Source organism: Homarus americanus, unplaced genomic scaffold (assembly GCF_018991925.1).
Source record: "Homarus americanus isolate GMGI-L3 unplaced genomic scaffold, GMGI_Hamer_2.0 scaffold30108, whole genome shotgun sequence".
NCBI classification, from domain to species: domain Eukaryota; kingdom Metazoa; phylum Arthropoda; class Malacostraca; order Decapoda; family Nephropidae; genus Homarus; species Homarus americanus.
Window position 1 is genome coordinate 56972 of NW_024748109.1, and position 18186 is coordinate 75157.

The 18186-nt window shown below is 40.8% G+C and overlaps 1 protein-coding gene across 3 annotated transcripts in view; it reads left to right on the forward strand.

Moving 5' to 3' along the window:
- Positions 1 to 2194: 2194 nt before the first annotated feature.
- Positions 2195 to 18186, forward strand: part of LOC121880007 (TOX high mobility group box family member 3-like) — a 34872-nt gene continuing 18880 nt past the window's right edge. For all 3 annotated transcript variants that reach the window (XM_042386936.1, XM_042386937.1, XM_042386938.1), the window contains exons 1-4: positions 2195 to 2338; positions 3235 to 3334; positions 6370 to 6604; positions 10210 to 10322. In XM_042386936.1, coding sequence (XP_042242870.1) covers positions 3321 to 3334; positions 6370 to 6604; positions 10210 to 10322 — 362 coding nt within the window. In that variant the 5' untranslated portion in view covers positions 2195 to 2338; positions 3235 to 3320. The remainder of the gene's footprint in view (positions 2339 to 3234; positions 3335 to 6369; positions 6605 to 10209; positions 10323 to 18186) is intronic.

Consider the following 18186-nt stretch of genomic DNA (forward strand, 5'->3'; position numbering starts at 1 on the left):
GTTTTAGAGATAATTTTTAAAGAGGATAATATAGGACCTATATATCTTATCTCTCTCTCTTCCTTCTTCTTCTTTCCTCTTCTTCTTTCTTTCCTCTTGTATCGTTTTAATCCACTTCTTACTCCCTTTTCCACCTTCCTCTCGTCATTCCTCTTCATCTTCCACCTCCCATTCCTTTCCTTTCCTACTCCCCTACCTCCCAACATCCTCCTCCTGCTCCTCCTACTCCTTTTCTCTATATCCTCCTCCTCCCACCTCCTCTTCTTCCTCCTCCTCCTTTATAAATGGTTCCTCCTCTCCCATAATCCCATTTAAATGACCTGTCCCTTTTCTGTGTTTGACTCCCCGGTAAAATGGCCATTGGCTCTCGACCTTGCCATTAAATGCTCCCCCCTCCCATCCCTCCTCTTCCTCCCCCCCCTTCCCTTCTCTCCTCCCTTCCTCCTTCCTTGACCCCATGGGCTTACCTTAACCCCTACCCTCCTCCTTCCCTCACGACCACCATGGGCTTGTGTTGTTCCCTCTTCCCCTTCCCATTACTACTACTATGGGCTTGTTCCCACCCCCACCCCCACTACGACTCCCATGGGCCTGTTCCTCTTATTACGACCCATGGGTTTGTACCCTCTTTCCGTCTCCATCAAGACCACTATGGATTTGTTCCTCTCCTCCGCGAGCTTGATCCCACCCCCCTCCATGCCCCCAATAGATCTCCCCTCACGTCATGATTCCCTTCTCCATCCACGACCCTCGACCCCTCGACCCCCAGTCAAGTCGTACAGGTCCCTCCTGCTGTATCAGGCCCTTAAACTGATTGTCAACAGAGCGAACGACCCGCCAGCCTGAGCTAATAACACCAAGTCGTACTGAGAGTCATAAGGGGAGGAAGAGGGGGGGCAAGGAGGATGGAGGGAGGAGGAGGGGACAAGGAGGATAGGAGGAGGAGGGAGAAGGAGGAGGTGGACAAAGAGGAGGGGAGGTTATGCCTCAGCCCTTTAAAGAAACACAAGTACAGTGTGTGATGTTATCGTCTGGGAGGAGGTTGTGACGACAATACATACACATCCTCCTCTTCCTTCTCCTACTCCTCTTCCTCCCCCTCTTCCTCTTCCCCCCTCTTCCCCCTCCCCTCAACATCAGGACGGGCTCAGCGCACCACCACCGCTCGGCCGTACAACTTGTGTAGAGTTAAGAGCAACGAAAAAATTTCTATTAACAAACGCACATAAATCGGTTCATTTGCATCTATATGTGGAAATACCAGTGGCGGAGGCTCAAGCCCGGGTCGTGGCTGGGGGGGGTTAATAAGTAGACCTTGTGGCAGAGGGACGGAAGGGTGGAACTCCTTATCGTTGGTACAGGTGGGGGTAAGGCCCATGTCGCAGGGCGGGAGAGTCGCTTGCATAGGTAATGCGAAGAGAGAGCATAATGTCGCCAGACTAAATGAAAATCTATGTACTTTAATTTGGCCGTTGCGAACTAAGTTGTCCCCCAGGGAAGGATAAGTTTGGTGGCGGATTTCCTACGTTCATGGGTACAGCAGGTCTCTCACGCCTACGTTTTTATACCTTACGCCACAGGGTCACAAGATCCAAACTACGGCGCACATTTTTCGTGGTGGTAAAGTCCGTCTTGCACCCACGGTTCGGAATGCTATTATGAAAGCGATGGAGCTGAAATTGAAGGATACCTGTCTGTCTTGTTCAATTTTGTCCATCAAGAAGAGGCAAGACACAGCAAAGTTGGGGGGGAGGAGAGGAAGAGCTGTGTTGTTGTGTGTATATGATGGTGTGTGTGTGTGTGTGTGTGTGTGTGTGTGTGTGTGTGTGTGTTTTGGGTGACTGTTGCCTCGCCTTCCTCCTCCATCTTCCTCATTTTCTTCTTCCTCTTGCTGCTCGCCTTTGCCTTCAAGCTGCTCTCTCTCTCTCTCTCTCTCTCTCTCTCTCTCTCTCTCTCTCTCTCTCTCTCTCTCTCTCTCTCCTGGCTATAACTCTACCTGTATACTCTCAACCTAATATCATCCTGTAGAACGAACATTAAATAAAATAAAGTAAAATAAAGATAAATTAAAGATAATCCATTTTTTTTCAGGTAATTTCTCTCTAAAACATCTTAATTAATTATCTCATGTGAAATTATACCCCCATTAACAGGTAATATATTAATTAACCGTCTCTTTGTCTTCCGTACAGCCCGCCTACGGTAACTTCGGCAGTGATGAGAGGCCTACGGTGATCTACAGGGACTGGCATCCACACTTCCACAACAGGAACCCGACACTACTTCAGCCGCCCACACCCATCCTCATCACACCCAGACCATGTATCCACACCCTCAGGTAATGTTGAATCTCTATACGTCTCACCATGACCACATCATCTACCCACGTTATCTTAGTTTCATCCACTTATTCACTTCAACTATCCATGTGAAGTCCATTCCCCATCACTTACCTACTTTATCTACCCACATTACCCATCTACTTAATCCACACTCCATTTACCCACATTGCTAACTAATACAATTCATGGGTCAGGTCGGGTCACACACACACACACACACACACGCACGAACGATACCTCCTCCTTCCCCTCTCTCCCCTTCCTCCTCCTCCCCATTTCCACCTTCCCCTCTCCCTTTTATTCTCCATCATCCCTCCCTCCCCCCCCCCCTCGTCTTAAACTACCATACTATACGTTGAGCCTTTTAACACATCAGTAATAAGACTCTCTATATCCTGAGGCTCATTAGATATACGAGTATGATTGGAGGAGGAATTACGTTATCTTTATTATATCTTTATTTCCCTCTTCTCTGTTTTCTTTTGATCATTTTTGTCTTTTTTCTTAAATTTCTTCCTCTTTTTGTCTGTCTTTTTCGTTATCTGATTAAATGTGTTCCTATCTTTTTCCTCTTTTCCTCTTCTCTTTCTTCATTATCTCTTTCGTTATCTCCCTTTCTTCGTTATCTGATTTAATATATATATATCTATTCTTTCCTTATTTTCCTCTTCTCTTTCCTCTTCATCATCTCTTTCCTTCGTTATCTGATTACAAATATTCCTATCTTTTGCCTCGTTTCCTCTTCTCTGTCTTCATTATATCCCTTTTATCTCCCTTTCTTCGTTATCTGATTAAATATTTCTCTCTCTTCCTTATTCTCCTCTTCTCTTTCCTCTACATCATCTCTTTCCTTCGTTATGTGATTAAAAATGTTTCTCTCTCGATGCTTCAGATGGCCGTGGCTGGCAGCATGGGTGTTGCCAACCCACAGTTCCGCCTCAGAACCTCTACATCCCGCCCATATCCCAGCATAACCACATGGGCCCTGTTCAGTAAGTTGGCAACACTGATTTATTTCTTGTTGGTGTAGTAAAAAAAAGCTAATTTAGTAACTGTTTCTGTGTTAGTGAGGATTTATTTTTTTTTATTCTGGTAATATTGTACTTTAACATCACTGACAGACAGACACAGACAGACAGACAGACAGAACTTTTCCCTTAAGCGACAATATGCAGTACGACAACATGAGTTAAATTTGCTGCCAGACGTACGTTTCTTTGCTGACAGCCGTACGATTCATCACCACAATAACATTTTGGGTAATGAAAAAAAAAAACTAATAATAAAAATGATAATAATGACTGTTACTTACATTGTCATTATTTCATTATATTTTAAAAGCTTGTAAATCGTTAACTTTGTAAATTATTATAAACTTGTAAACAATATAGACACAGGTAGACGCAGGTAGACGGGGGAGGGGGAGGGTGAAGTGACGTAATTTATGACATCAACTACATCAATCTGAAAGATAAATTATACATTAATTTATAACTAACTGGCTGTGTCCGAAGCCTATCAAATATTTACCGAATTAATTAACTAAAACTAAGTGTACCAAAAACTCAATCATTTATGAATTACAAAAATTAATACACCAATACATCCAAAATGTATTCAACTAGTACTGGAAAAATACCCCCAAATACAATTCATAATAGATTAGAAATACAGTAGTAATTAATTTTATTTCGCCCGTAGCATTATAAAGAAAATTAGATGCATTTTTTTCCTCTTTTAATTACGATATTCTAATTAGTTTCGTTTATTTGATTACAAGGCACTTTGAGTGAGTGAAATATATCGGGGAATATTTTTGAAAGGTAATGAGTAAATTGCTTGTTGTTGTAGTCTGTGATATGTGGATTAGTGGTTATCTGTCTGTAGCGGCGGTAACTTGATGTAGCGGTCATCTGTCTAGCGATTATCTTGATATAGCGGTTATCTTGATGTAGCGGTCACCTGATGTAGCGATAATTTAATCTAATGGTTACTTAATCTAGCGGTCACCTGATGTAGCGGTAACTTAATCTAGCGGTCACCTGATGTAGCGATGATTTAATCTAATGGTTACTTAATCTAGCGGTCACCTGATGTAGCGATAACTTAATCTATCGGTAACTTAATCTAGCGGTTACTTAATCTAGCGGTCACCTGATGTAGCGGTAACTTAATATAGCGGTCACCTGATGTAGCGATAATTTAATCTATCGGTAACTTTATCTAGCGGTTACTTAATCTAGCGGTCACCTGATGTAGCGGTAGCTTAATTTAACGGTCACCTGATGTGGCGCGGTAGCAATCTAGCGGTCACCTGATGTATGGCCCAATCGCCAGTAACTTTATCTGGCGGTTATAATCTAGCGGTCACCTGATGTAGCGGTAACTTAATCTAGCGGTCACCTGATGTAGCGGTAACTTAATCTAGCGGTCACCTGATGTAGCGGTAACTTAATCTAGCGGTTACTTAATCCAGCGATCACCTGATGCAGCGGTAACTTAATCTAGCGGTCACCTGATGTAGCGGTAGCTTAATCTAGCGGTCACCTGATGTAGCGGTAGCTTAATCTAGCGGTCACCTGATGTAGCGGTAGCTTAATCTAGCGGTCACCTGATGTAGCTGTCACTTGATGTAAAAGATAACTTGAGGTACCGGTAATCTGTCTGTAGCGGCAACCTGATGTGGCGGTCACCTGTAAAGCGGTAACTTGGTGTAGCGGTCACCTGTAAAGCGGTAACTTGATGTAGTGGTCACTCGTCAGTAGCGGGAACTTAATCTGGCGGTCACTATAGTAGCGTTTTCTCGCTTTAGCGGTCACCTTTTTTTTTGCAATTACTTGATGTAGCAGTCGCCTGTAAAGCGGTAACTTGATGTAGCGGTCACCTGTAAATCGGTAACTTGATGTAGCGGTCACCTGTAAAGCGGGTACTTGATGTAGCGGTCACCTGTAAGGCGGTAACTTGATGTAGCGGTCACCTGTAAAGCGGTAACCCGATGTAGCGGTCACCTGAAGGCAGTAGCCAACTTGATGTAGCGGTCACCTGCAAAGCGGTAACTTGATGTAGCGGTCACCTGTAAAGGCGGCCAGCGATGTAGCGGTCACCTGTAAAGCGGTAACTTGATGTAGCGGTCACCTGTAAAGCAGTAACTTTATGTAGCGGTCACCTGTAAGGCGGTAACTTGATGTAGCGGTCACCTGTAAGGCGGTAACGATGTAGCGGTCACCTGTAAATCGGCAGCTTGATGTAGCAGTCGCCTGTAAAGCGGTAACTTGATGTAGCGGTCACCTGTAAAGCGGTAACTTGATGTAGCGGTCACCTGTAAAGCGGTAACTTGATGTAGCGGTCACCTGTAAAGCGGTAACCTCAAATAGCGTTCAGCCTCATATAACTTCAGCTCACAATAGCGGCCACCCACATATAACGTTATTTACTGTCTGCCACCACAGTATAACGGTAATTCTCTATAGCGATCATCCCCATACAGCGTACACCAGCTGTAGCGGTCACTAGTAAAATAACAACACGTTAAACGATAGCTTGCGAGGTCTGGTACGAAATTTTTTTGGGTTGACGTACTGTAGATGATTTTGCGTACGATAATTAAAGTTGTGTGACGTTAATTATTATTATTATTATTATTATTATTATTATTATTATTATTATTATTATTATTATTATTATTATTATGCATCGTTCATAAACCAGCGAGTCATAAATTATTGTTCGTTTTCAAATATTTTTTTTTTAATCAATATATTTTTTTTTTCGGGTCAAATAATTTCCTACATGTAAATTATATCATTCAAATTATCTTTTTATCCACACAAATTATATCATTTCATCGTCTAAATTATTATTCCCAGTTTTCTTTGACGTTAATTATTTTTTATTCTAATTATTATGTTTTTCACCTAAATTATCGGTGTTTTCTTGTTAGTTCCCCAACAGTAGTTCCCGACAGTAGTTTCCCGACAGTAGTTCCCCGACAGTAATCCTCGACAGTAACCATTACTCCACCCCACAGGACCTCTGCCTACATGGTCCATCCCGGCTGTGGCCCGCCGACATCTGTCTACACCAGCGCTAGTCCGGGCATGCACGTGACAGGACCACCTCAGGGTCCTCACATGATGGGCGCCATGATGGGCGGTGGCTATTACCCCCGCCCGCCCATGGCCAGGAACGGCGGGTCACCCAACTCAGGAGGGTCACCTTCCCCAGGGAGTGACGACTCTGACGACTCTACGCCCTTGGCACAGGTGAGTGGTAATGGTCTTAGTACAGGTGGGAGATAATCAAACACAGGTGGGAGATAGTCAAGCACAGGTGTAGTCTGGCACAGGTGTTATGATCCACGTATATTTGTAATCATTTAGCTTCAGGTGGTAAGTCTGCCATAAGTCCCTCGTGTGTGGTAAATAAACACTATATCCAGCATCATAGGTCGTGTGTGGTAGGACCTGGTAGTTGGTGGGCTACTGCAGAAGGGTGAGGAACTACACCATGGGTTCTGTTGGGTACTTTCTCCTATGTCGGGTAGTTCCTCCTCCTTCGGGTATATATCCTCCTCCGTCGGGATTACCTTTGAGAGAGTCGAACTAGTACGGGATAGACCAGTTGCCGGGACAAAATACCTGTAGAAGGGCCACCAGGTATTAGCCTTGTCGTGCCCTTGAGTCATGTTGAGGCAAGGGTTCCTCCTCCTCCTGCTGCTCTGTACGGGATTGTCTCGTGTGAGTCCTTGGGCGGGCGTGGGGGCGTCTTCAAGGCAGGTCGTTCATTCTTCGTCGTCGTCGTCGGAGTAGGAGGAGGAGGTGCAGTATGGAGGCGTTGGTGGCGGCGCTGATCAATAGCGATTTACCGGCAAGTTTACGACGTGGCGGCTCTGCTATACGCTCTGTTTTCCCGACAGTTTGGGGACAGTAAATTCCAATCGTGTAAGAGGCCGCTGTGGTGATCCCTCGCGTAAGGCCTTCCGACCTCCCGCACCTCCCGTACCTCCTTGACGTGTTATCTTCCCTCCTCGCTTGTTACACTTCACTACTCGCTCTTCATTCCTTACCTCTCTCTCTCTCTCTCTCTCTCTCTCTCTCTCTCTCTCTCTCTCTCTCTCTCTCTCTCTCCTTTCCACACTCCCTCACCTCAGTCCACTCTTCGGTTCTTGACTACCACTGTCGTCTGTCACCCCTCCATCTACCCCTCACCCCTCCATCAACCCCTCCCCACCCCTCTATATACACCCTACTCACCCCCATCTACCCTATCTTCCCTCCACCCCCACACATCAACCCCTAGCACCTATACACCCTCTTCACCCCAATACAGTCAAAGGTGTAAATTTCACCCCAGTTCACTCTTCCTGTATAACCACCACCACCATCACCACCACCACTATCACCATCACCACCACTATCACCACTATCACCAACATGTTTAACATTGCCTTTACTAACATCAACACTACTGCCACCATCACTTTCACCAACACCAACCACCTCACCAACACCATCGCCACCATCACCACCATACTATAATCCACCATTCCTTTAGCTATTCAATAAACCACAAGGCATCACATTCTCTCTACCGTTTAACTTAAATTAGTAAATATTTTTTTGTGTTAATTTCTGAATTATTCTTTTTTTGTAATTCTGATGAGTAAAAAGAAATAAATCTAAATTAGGTTATAGTCAATTAAATCTGCTAACAGGAGAATAAATCCGACTTGAGATATTGGTAATAAAACAAAATCTTCATAATAAAACGCGATTAGGAAATTGAAATCAGTTGTATTGAAATAAATCAGTATATTCGTATTAAAATAAACTATACTCTAAAAAAATATATAATAACTTGTAAATAATATATTGTAAGTTAGAAGAAAATAAAACTCTCAAAATCGGTCTATTAGTCATTTTAATTCACTCGTCGTAAAATAAAAAACTAGGCTACTGGGAATTAAAATCAGCCTTGGAAAAAAAAACACCAAAAAACATTGCTCAGTAATTGTTAATGAGAAATAATTTAGAAGAGAGAGCTAAGAGTCAGAGAGAGATAGAGACATTGTCAGATTACACTACATAATGCTGAAAAGAATCCAAGATTTTTCGTTGTAATTTAAATCGTAAATATCAAGGATGTTAAAATTTGACGTCCATTGAAGCGGTAGATGACGCCTGTCTTGATTTTTTTAAAGTAATTGTTTTTATTCTTGTTCATTTTTCAACCGATTTCTTTGATCGTTGTGAATTAAGTTGTATTTTGTGCGTTACTGGTGAAATCTATGCTTTTATTAATTATATGAGAAACAAGTAAATTATTTTTTTTTTGGTGTGTTCATGAGATAAATACCAGATTATCGAGACTTTTGTAATGGTAAAAAAAAAGTAAATAATGTTGAACGAGGTATTTAAACGGTGTATATTGGAACAGGTGAAGTTATTCTGTATGCTCGTGTAATTTACGGTCCAAGAGCCTCATTCATTGTACTACCCCTCCCCTCCCCGGGTAGTAAGCGCTATGGAGTGCTCTCTCTCTCTCTCGTTCAGGGAGACAAAACGTCCCAAGCGATCATTTCTCATTCACCCTTAACCACCTCATCACCAATTAAAGCGAGCATCCATAATGAGACGAGCTCTGATGCGCCTGGGTGGCCGGCGGGGTGGTTTGTGATGCATGGCGGGTGGCGGCGGGCGGCCCCCCTCATCAGCGTTGCCTGAGCCGGGCGGCGGCGGTGAGTTCCGTCCTCATTCACGTCTCATGAAGATCAAACTATCACTGATTCATGAGACAGTTTTGACGGAGCTACGGCCTGGATAACTGCTCTCTCTCTTTCTTCCTCCTCCTTCCCTTGTTGATTATTTTCTTCCTGCCTGAATAATTACCAACCAGAATCTAAGATACTCGAGTGGGAAAGGAGAAATATATTGTGTTAGTTACTGTTATACAAAGATAGATTACGCTGTTTCATTTACTGATACAATTTAATAATTATATACCCTTGCGACAATGAGGGATAGACATCATCTTGACCTTTTAATTCAAATTCGTGTGCAGTTTTTATAAGTGTCGGGTGGTAGTGGTAGTGGTAAATTAGTGAAGGAGGGAAGAATTACAGGTAGCAGTACGTCGTAACACCTGGTGGGGCAAGCTGGACACTGGCTGGTTACTCATTAAACCTCACTTAACATGTCCCGACGTTCTCTGTAATGGTGTAAACTTGCTAAATGCTCCACTAGACTTTCATACTGTGGCTACTGTGTCGGGGATATATATACTCTTGGTTATATTTGATATATGGTATATTTTTTTAACCCATTGTAACCTGTATTTAGTGATGTCATTTGTAACAACCTCAGTCAACGGAATATTTAATGAGTTTATTTTATTATGAATATTTGTTTAGTTTATTAAATATGTAGATTTATTAACAATATTAATATAAATTAACACCAGCTATAAGTTAACAATGTCCGTACTTATTAAAAAACAAATTAAGCATTTTCTTTTTGGTCAGTGAAGGGGAAACGTGATGTTATTGTCCATTTTTTTTGATAGCCATTATTCTTATATTTCTAGTAAGTAAAAGGAGATGGAAATTATTATTATTATTATTATTATTATTATTATTATTATCATTATTATTATTATTATTATTAGTAGTAGTAGTAGTAGTAGTAGTAGTAGTATTTTGAAAGGGGATACGTAACCAATGCACACAAAGTTGATTTAGTCAGTAATAACACCTACTAACTTAGTGTTATTGATTTAGTTATTATTATCAGTTATTTTTATGGTTATTATTAATGGTATTATAATTGTAGTTGAGTATTAAGTAATGTCTGATATTTTATTGTGTTGACAGATGGGGCGAGGCAAGAGACCATCGTCAGAGAGTGTAGAGGGTCCAGCTAGAGGCAAGAAACCCAAAGTCTCAAAGAAAAGCAAGAAGAAGAAAGATCCCAATGAACCCAATAAGTAAGTACACCTACACCCTTAAGGTATATTTTATCCACCTCCTCCCATCCATCACCCCCGGAGAAGCGATTTTACCCCCACAGTTTGATATTTTTTGATGTTATATTACGAGTATATTGAATATCTTGAGCTGTTATTTTTATCTTTATTAACTTAGGATATTGATTAAATTATTTATTTTTTCTTGAGTTGCGTTTGTCGATAGCGGTATTGGCTTGAAAATTAAAATTGACTTGAGAAAAAAACCCCCGATAGGTTCTGAATTATTTTGTATAGTTGTGGTAATGATATAAGTACACGTTTATTAATTATTACAAACGTTTTTTCCACTGTTTTTAAGGAAATTTTATACTTGGTGTTTACATTGACGGAAGCATTTATTTATTTTTATTGGTGTGACAGTATTCCCATTAGTATCGATACAGTATTGTTCGTATATTATGCACGCTTAGTATAATTTAACTTTAATATTGGGTTATAATTAAGTAAATCTCTAAAATTGCTTTATTCTTGAAAGGTAGATGACAAATGGCACTTTGCTGGTTCAACACTTCGTTTTTCTCTCATTATGTAGCTCTTGTTATGAAGTTTATCATCTATTTCCCTTATACATTAAAAACAGTAGTATATTGTAGTAGTTGGCTTGACTTTTGATTCGTGATTGTTACCGATTTGTGAAGTGTATTGATAAACGGATGGATCCATATAAAAATAAACGATACTAATTTTTATTTTTTTTAGGTAAATAAACTTATAATCTCCAACATACTAATACTGAAGCAACTTTGTATTAACACTAAAAGAGTAAAGATAATAAAATAGTGTATGGTTTTAACGTAAATATCACATGCATATAAAGTGCTAAGATGACTAACTCTGAAGCACAGTTATAATATATCCAGTAATTCTGGTTCAATGTTGTGTGGATAACTGTGTTGTTCCGTTTGAGTGTTTGTCAATATGTTCAGAGATTTCTTTATTTTATTTAACTGCGTCACTCTTCTCTGTGATAATTTTCCCGCCTTGAAACAATTGTTGGGTCGCGTCTCCATATCAGTGTGTTGTGTTGTGTTGCCGCTCCATCCAGCACACCTCGCTAACTCTCTTAACCTTTGCCAGTATTTATCAAACGAGCCTCGTGAACCACAGGAACAGTAGATGCTGCCACAAAGCAATCTGGTGGTCGTAAATCTCATACATATGCAAGTTGTGCTTTAACTGGCCAATTTCAATTAACCGACCAATTATTCGGCAAAATAGGGCCAAGTCTAAAGTTTATTACCTCCGTTAAATGGATCATCTCCACATGAAAGCAGCAATATACATATCATTTAAAGATAGATGGGTAGTAAAGTCACAAACAATCTTGCTTGTGGCCCGTCTCGATAATCGCTATTGTGCCCTGCCTTAAGGTCCAGATTGGCGTGTTTGCCCTCCCCGCTGCCTAGGCCGGCAAGGCTGGCCACAGCGTACCCGCGGGACGCACCTATGTGCAGTGGTAAACTCATATCAACAAGAACATAGTGTACGAGCTGTCTCTACAAGTAAGTGGGAGGGTTCCGCCGGCCATTAGTGTTTCATGCCTGTAATATTAGAGCCAAGGGTTTAGTATGTTATGTTATTAAGAGGAAATTTAATCTTGTTTATCTTCACACACGCGGGAGGGGGACGGCGGCAGACGGGCCAGGCCAGGTAGAGGTAATTAGACTCAGGTAGGGATGGACTTGTTACCCCGCCACAGTCGTCAGGGGTCAGAGGGAGAACTAAGACGCTCAATTGTTTTAGTGATTTTTGATTGTCATAACCACGCCAAACTGAGAAATTAACTTTACTTCTTGAAATACTTTTATAAATATTTTTGTTTATAATATAAATTAAAAAAAATATCGTATATTGTGTATCGGTAAAATAAAAGTGAGATTAGTATTACAATATTCATGTTACAAAATAATTTATTATATATATATATATATATATATATATATATATATATATATATATATATATATATATATATATATATATATATATATTAATCAGTTTCGAGTGAATTTAAACTTGAAAAAATAAGAGAAAATTATTTGTAACTTCGCAGGTAATTTGTTTGATCTAGAATGTGTTGTTGAATTAAAAGCGACAGTTTTAAATGCTAAATATTTGCTTGTGTTTGAAGGCAGTAATTGCGCCATGAGTTTGGAAGTCAAATCAGTTTCCGTAAATTTTAAGTGAAGGTAGAATCTTTGTCTCTTTAATTAGTAAATTCGGTGAAACTTGCATGAATAACTGTCGATAATATAGGGTTCTAGATTTAGCAACAAAAAATTGAAAATTATAGAGCTTAATGCGATGGTAGTCAGATGAGCTCATGTATATTCTAAGTCTTCCCTATACCTTAAGTCAAAGTTAAATTAGGGACCCGTATTATGAAGGGAAAAATGAGTTATCAGTCCATTTCAATGTGAGATAAGGGACCCATAATGTAGACGAGCATATCCATCAACATCGTCTTGTAAGTTTCCCGCACGGTTCACGGTTCACTTGGTACAACATAACGGCCGACTCCCTCCATCACCCGCCCCCCTCCGTCCATGCCATCACTCAAGACGGTCGCTCTAGGAAGGGTTAGTATAGCATGGGCCCCTCTTCCCCCCCCTTCTCGTAGCAGGCTCTATCAACATTTTATATTGCAGGAAAGCTGGCCAACAAACGTGATTATATGGATCAAAAGCATGCATAATACGGGGAGAAGGTTGCCGCCAGATCCTATCCCGCCATTCTTGGGGAAGGTTCGTCTCCCTCCGTCCCTCGTTCGCTTTAACGCCTCTAGCGGCCTGGGAGGGGAACTTTGACGTCTTGTATAATTATATTGATGGATGATTGGTGATGAATAAACTAACTAGAATTACGGTGAAGAATCATAACTTAAGAGTAAGTAAGAGCGATAGTTAAGAGGTTCCTAGAGTAATCCGGAAATATTGTACTAAGAGTATTATATGGTAGGGTAGATAGCGTGTATGAAAAGTTTTTTGCGATTTGGATTTTACGAAGAAAGGAAATAGGTTTCTAGTAACAGTAAATCCCTTTGAACCGGGACATCATCGCTATAGATTACAAGAACCGGTCCTTCAGCACTACCGGTTTCAAAACTATACTACGAGTAATTTAAACTAACCCATTATGACCTTCGGAAGATATTAATAATCACCTATTCTAATCCCAGTATGAACGAACCTCTCCTTCCCATCCACCACAAGACGGTAGCGTAAACTGGTCCCTTCTATCTCCACAACTTGTAAACAATATGAACTGGTCCATCACCCCTGCAACAATAAAACTGTGTGGCCAGCATTCAACGGTCTCTCTCTCTCTCTCTCTCTCTCTCTCTCTCTCTCTCTCTCTCTCTCTCCAGCAGAATATCTTGGCCCAAATTTTAGGAGCGAACCGCTGGCATCCGTCTGATACCAACTTGGGAAGGCGAATGTTTTCCTCGTGTTTTGGGTGAAGGGAAAGGGTAGGGTGTGGGAGGGGCTGGTGCTATTGAGTATGGTTTGGTTAGCTGGGGTAGGAGGCCGTCGAGTATGGTTAGCAGGGGTAGGGGCCGTCGCGTATGGTTAGCAGGGGTAGGGGCCGTCGAGTATGGTTAGCAGGGGTAGGGGCCGTCGAGTATGGTTATCAGGGGTAGGAGACCGTCGCGTATGGTTAGCAGGGGTAGTTGGGCGTCGAGTATGGTTAGCAGGGGTAGTTGGGCGTCAGTAGGTTATGGGGTAGGAGGGCGTCGAGTATGGTTAGCAGTAGGGGCCGTCGAGTATGGTTAGCAGGGTAGTCAGGGTTAGCAGGGTAGGGCCGTCGAGTATAGTTAGCAAGTATGGTTAGCAGGGTAGGGGCGTCGAGTATGGTTAGCAGGGTAGGGGCCGTCGAGTATGGTTAGCAGGGGTAGGGGTCAGTATAGTTAGCAGTAGGGCCGTCGGTGCATAGCAGGGTAGGGGCGTCGAGTATGGTTAGCTGGGGTAGGAGGCCGTCGAGTATGGTTAGCAGGGGTAGGGGCCGTCGCGTATGGTTAGCAGGGGTAGGGGCCGTCGAGTATGGTTAGCAGGGGTAGGGGCCGTCGAGTATGGTTAGCAAAGTGAAGGAAGGTGGTTGATAATTGTTCAGTATCGGTATGACTGAGACATTATTATTATTATTATTATTATTATTATTATTATTATTATTATTATTATTGGTGTATTTGTTGACGCACATTTCTAGGTATTGTTACGGAAAAATATTAGGAGTGAAAAAATATGCTTAGGATACTATTCACATAGAATTTCCGCGCGCGACCTGGCCAACAATAATTATTAAAAGCATCAAACTAGAGTGGAAAAAACCCTTATATATTCTGTTATATGATGCAGGAATACATACGTAGTAAATCAATCATCAGAACAGAGTATTTATGTGAGGAATATTCTCATTTTTGTCTTATGAGAACACAAGATTGAGAAGTAACGATATTTTCAGTGAATTTCAATTTCATAACTTCTTGTTGACAAAACGTAAGTAAAATACGTGATATAATTTAATTTTCAATCACAACTTTTTTTTTTATTGACTGTGAGTGTCTTGGATTCAGAAACTACAAAACCATCTTTCTGTAATTCTCAAACATGATTAACAAGGAAGATAGAACGCTAAGGAAAATACTGTATCTAGTTCAGGCTACAAAAAATAATGTTATATACTTTATTTCTGTAGCAGTAGGGATGAAATAGTAATGAAATAATTATGTATTATGATCATCACGCATTCCTCTATCGGTAGCATTGGTGATGATAATGAAACACTTATATTAGTTGTGTTTGCGAACTTTGCGCTACACCTCGTCTTGCCCGGCTGGTGACTCGACTGTTCACACCGGAGTCAAGCGCTTTTTGCAGGCTAGATAAATCACTCGCTGGTTCCCTGTACATTATTTTTTTCTCTTTCTTCTTTTTTTTTTGCCGGTCCCGGTTTCGGCTATGATCACAAATTCGACAGAAAGAGATATTTAATAGTTTGTTAGCATCTAAATGTCGTGTTCTTCTGATCCGATGTCAGCATTGATGCGTAACATTTCTCAGCGGCGATGTGATGCAATGGCGTACTTTGTCAGATGTAATGGTTCTTCACGTATTATTATTATTATTATTATGGGGATTGGGAAGCCCACAGCGGTAAGATCGTCCGCTGGGTCAACAACAAAATCTCAAACAACACACGTACGGTCCTATCAAACATTTCCCTGTGATGTTTACTGTACATTATGCAGTAACCATTTGTGATATAAACCCCCCTCAGTGACAGCTCTTATACCTCACCACAAAAGTTTTAAGAAGACGAGGAAAGAATGGCACACGCGTCCTTAAAGTGCAGTGCGTTAGTTTATACCAGCGAGGAGGTCCAAGGTAGGTAGGTGGTGACAAGTTAGACGCGATCAAAGGCCTCACTTAGAAGCTCTCTCGGTATCCCTCATATAACTGGAAGCTTTGATGGTGTCTTCCCCACCTGGTTGTACTGTATATAATGTTTGTGTTGTTCATATATCACATAATATATACAGCACTCGCCATGAGGATATAACGCATACTTTTCTTACTAGGCTAAATAACACGACATGTTGAATATTTCGGTACGTGTCTATATAGTTACTTATATTCATTGTTTATATTAAATCAAAAGCGAGTGAAAAATAACGTGTATTTTTCTTTTAGCCGAAGCGACGGTATAACCTCTAGTGGGTGTAAATAGATGTAAAAAAAAAGTTTATGGAACGAGATTTTCTAACTACCGAAATGGGAGCTGCAGTGACTATAAAACTTTGTTATAAAAATCCTCACGCACTAATTTTTGCTCGGGAGCTTCCAATTTGATGAAGAGAGGCAAGAAAACAGAAGTCGCCACGAGAGCCATTATTGTTTCGCCACAGTATAAATGTTTGAAACTATTTCCCGACTGGGAGTTCTTAAGAGCTTGCACGAGTGTAGTTAGATTGCGGAGCCTACCGCCAGCATCTCCGACGAACCGAGTCATTCTGAAAACAGATACGTCATTTGTGCTGAAAGGCGGTGTATATAAGCAGAAAATTTTAATGAAAGAAAAATTTAAAAATTACAAGTAGCTTAGTCGAGATCAGCCAGAACCCAAACGATACGGCGATGTGACAATTCAACCGCACTGTAACCCCACTTTACGCTGGGGGCTTTTACGTATGGCATCGCTACTTGAAAATATTCGATTTGGGGATCATAATGCCGTCGACAATCCTTAGCATATATCCTCGCGGGAGTGTTCCATACATGGTGGCAGGAGGCATCACATTACAGCCTTGAGCACTTGCCGTAAAGAGAGGAAAAAAAATATATGCGCAGTTAGTAGCACCACTCCACATTATTTATACGATGCCGACAAACACCTCCCGCTTGTTTGTAGTGACTGGATAACATTTGTAGTGGTTGGGGGAACGTTTAATTGTAGTGGTTGGAGAGCGATTGTGTGTAATGACCCAGGGAGCAGTTTTTTTTTGTGCTTGGGGAACCTGTGTTGTAGTGTATGGGAGCGTTTAATTGTAGTGGTTGGGAAACGTTTATTGTTTTTGGAACCGTTTAATTGTAGTGGTTGAGGAACGTTTGTTTGTAGTAGTGAGCGTTTGTCTGTAGCGTGTATGTGTGTGAGCGTTTGTAAGTAGTGACTGGTGAGCGTTTATCTAATTCAATTGAAGTCCTATCCTGGTTCACGCACGTTAACTCTTCTTGCACGCGAACGACACACACGCACGCTTCTTTTCGTGCTAACAGTGTGTTGAGTATTTCCCTATACAACTGTTGCTGCTGGTGTACGTGTGACTCCTCGCGTGTTTACTGTCCTTCTGGTAAGCTAAACAGTTATATGAGAAGTAAGGAATCTCCGGCATTCAACTTGTAAGACGGGAAACCTCGTCAACTCTTTCGCGTTTGTGATATTGTGTTCACTTATGAATTATTTTGAATGTTTTCCTTGGTATGTAATTTTTTTTTGTTCCGTTTACTGTTTTTTTTTATTCTTTTTATATTTGTTATTCGTTTATCTATTGTATTTAATTAACTTCTTTCGTATATTAACCGTCGAATCACTTTAGTAGTTAACAAGGCTTGAGGTTAATGGATTTTTTTTTTACTTATTTCCTGTGATACTTTATTCAGCGTTTGATTTATTACAATATTATGATTTTTGTTAGATGAGTTTTTTCTGTAAGAGCTACGACTAACCTAATTTTACTCACGCGGATTTTAACGTGAATTCTCTCTTTTAAGAAACGTGTCCAACAAACGTAAGATAAAATTCATTTAGTCTTAGTACCAAGTTGAATATGGGATCTTGAGTAATTTTTTTTAATATTTAAAAAGTTATTCCTTTAGATAATCAGAGAAATTGTCGTTCATTTTCTAATACTGATGAGATGCGGTTTAATGTGTTTTAGTGAGATATTAGTACGTAAGGTGCCCCGCTAGGATGGAGTGGTGGCGAGACTGAGTGACTGCTATACCCAAACACACACACTGAGCTTGTTGTGTCTACTTTATAAGTTATATCGAGTTAAGTAATGGCAGGTTCCCAGAATTCTTACAGCTGAACTTGCAATGTGTGTGTGTGTGTGTTTGTGTGTTTTTATTTCTTTATTTTTTATCGATGTGTGTTTTTGTGTTGGGGTCGTAGTGTGCACAGAAAATAAGTAATGTATTTTTATCAATATATATTTATTTTCTCGTCATCAATTTTTTCAGAGTGCTAGATGTGATGGGTGTATTTTGCCGTTTCTGGGTAATATTATTGTTATTTATTGTATTTTTATTATCAGATATCCGAT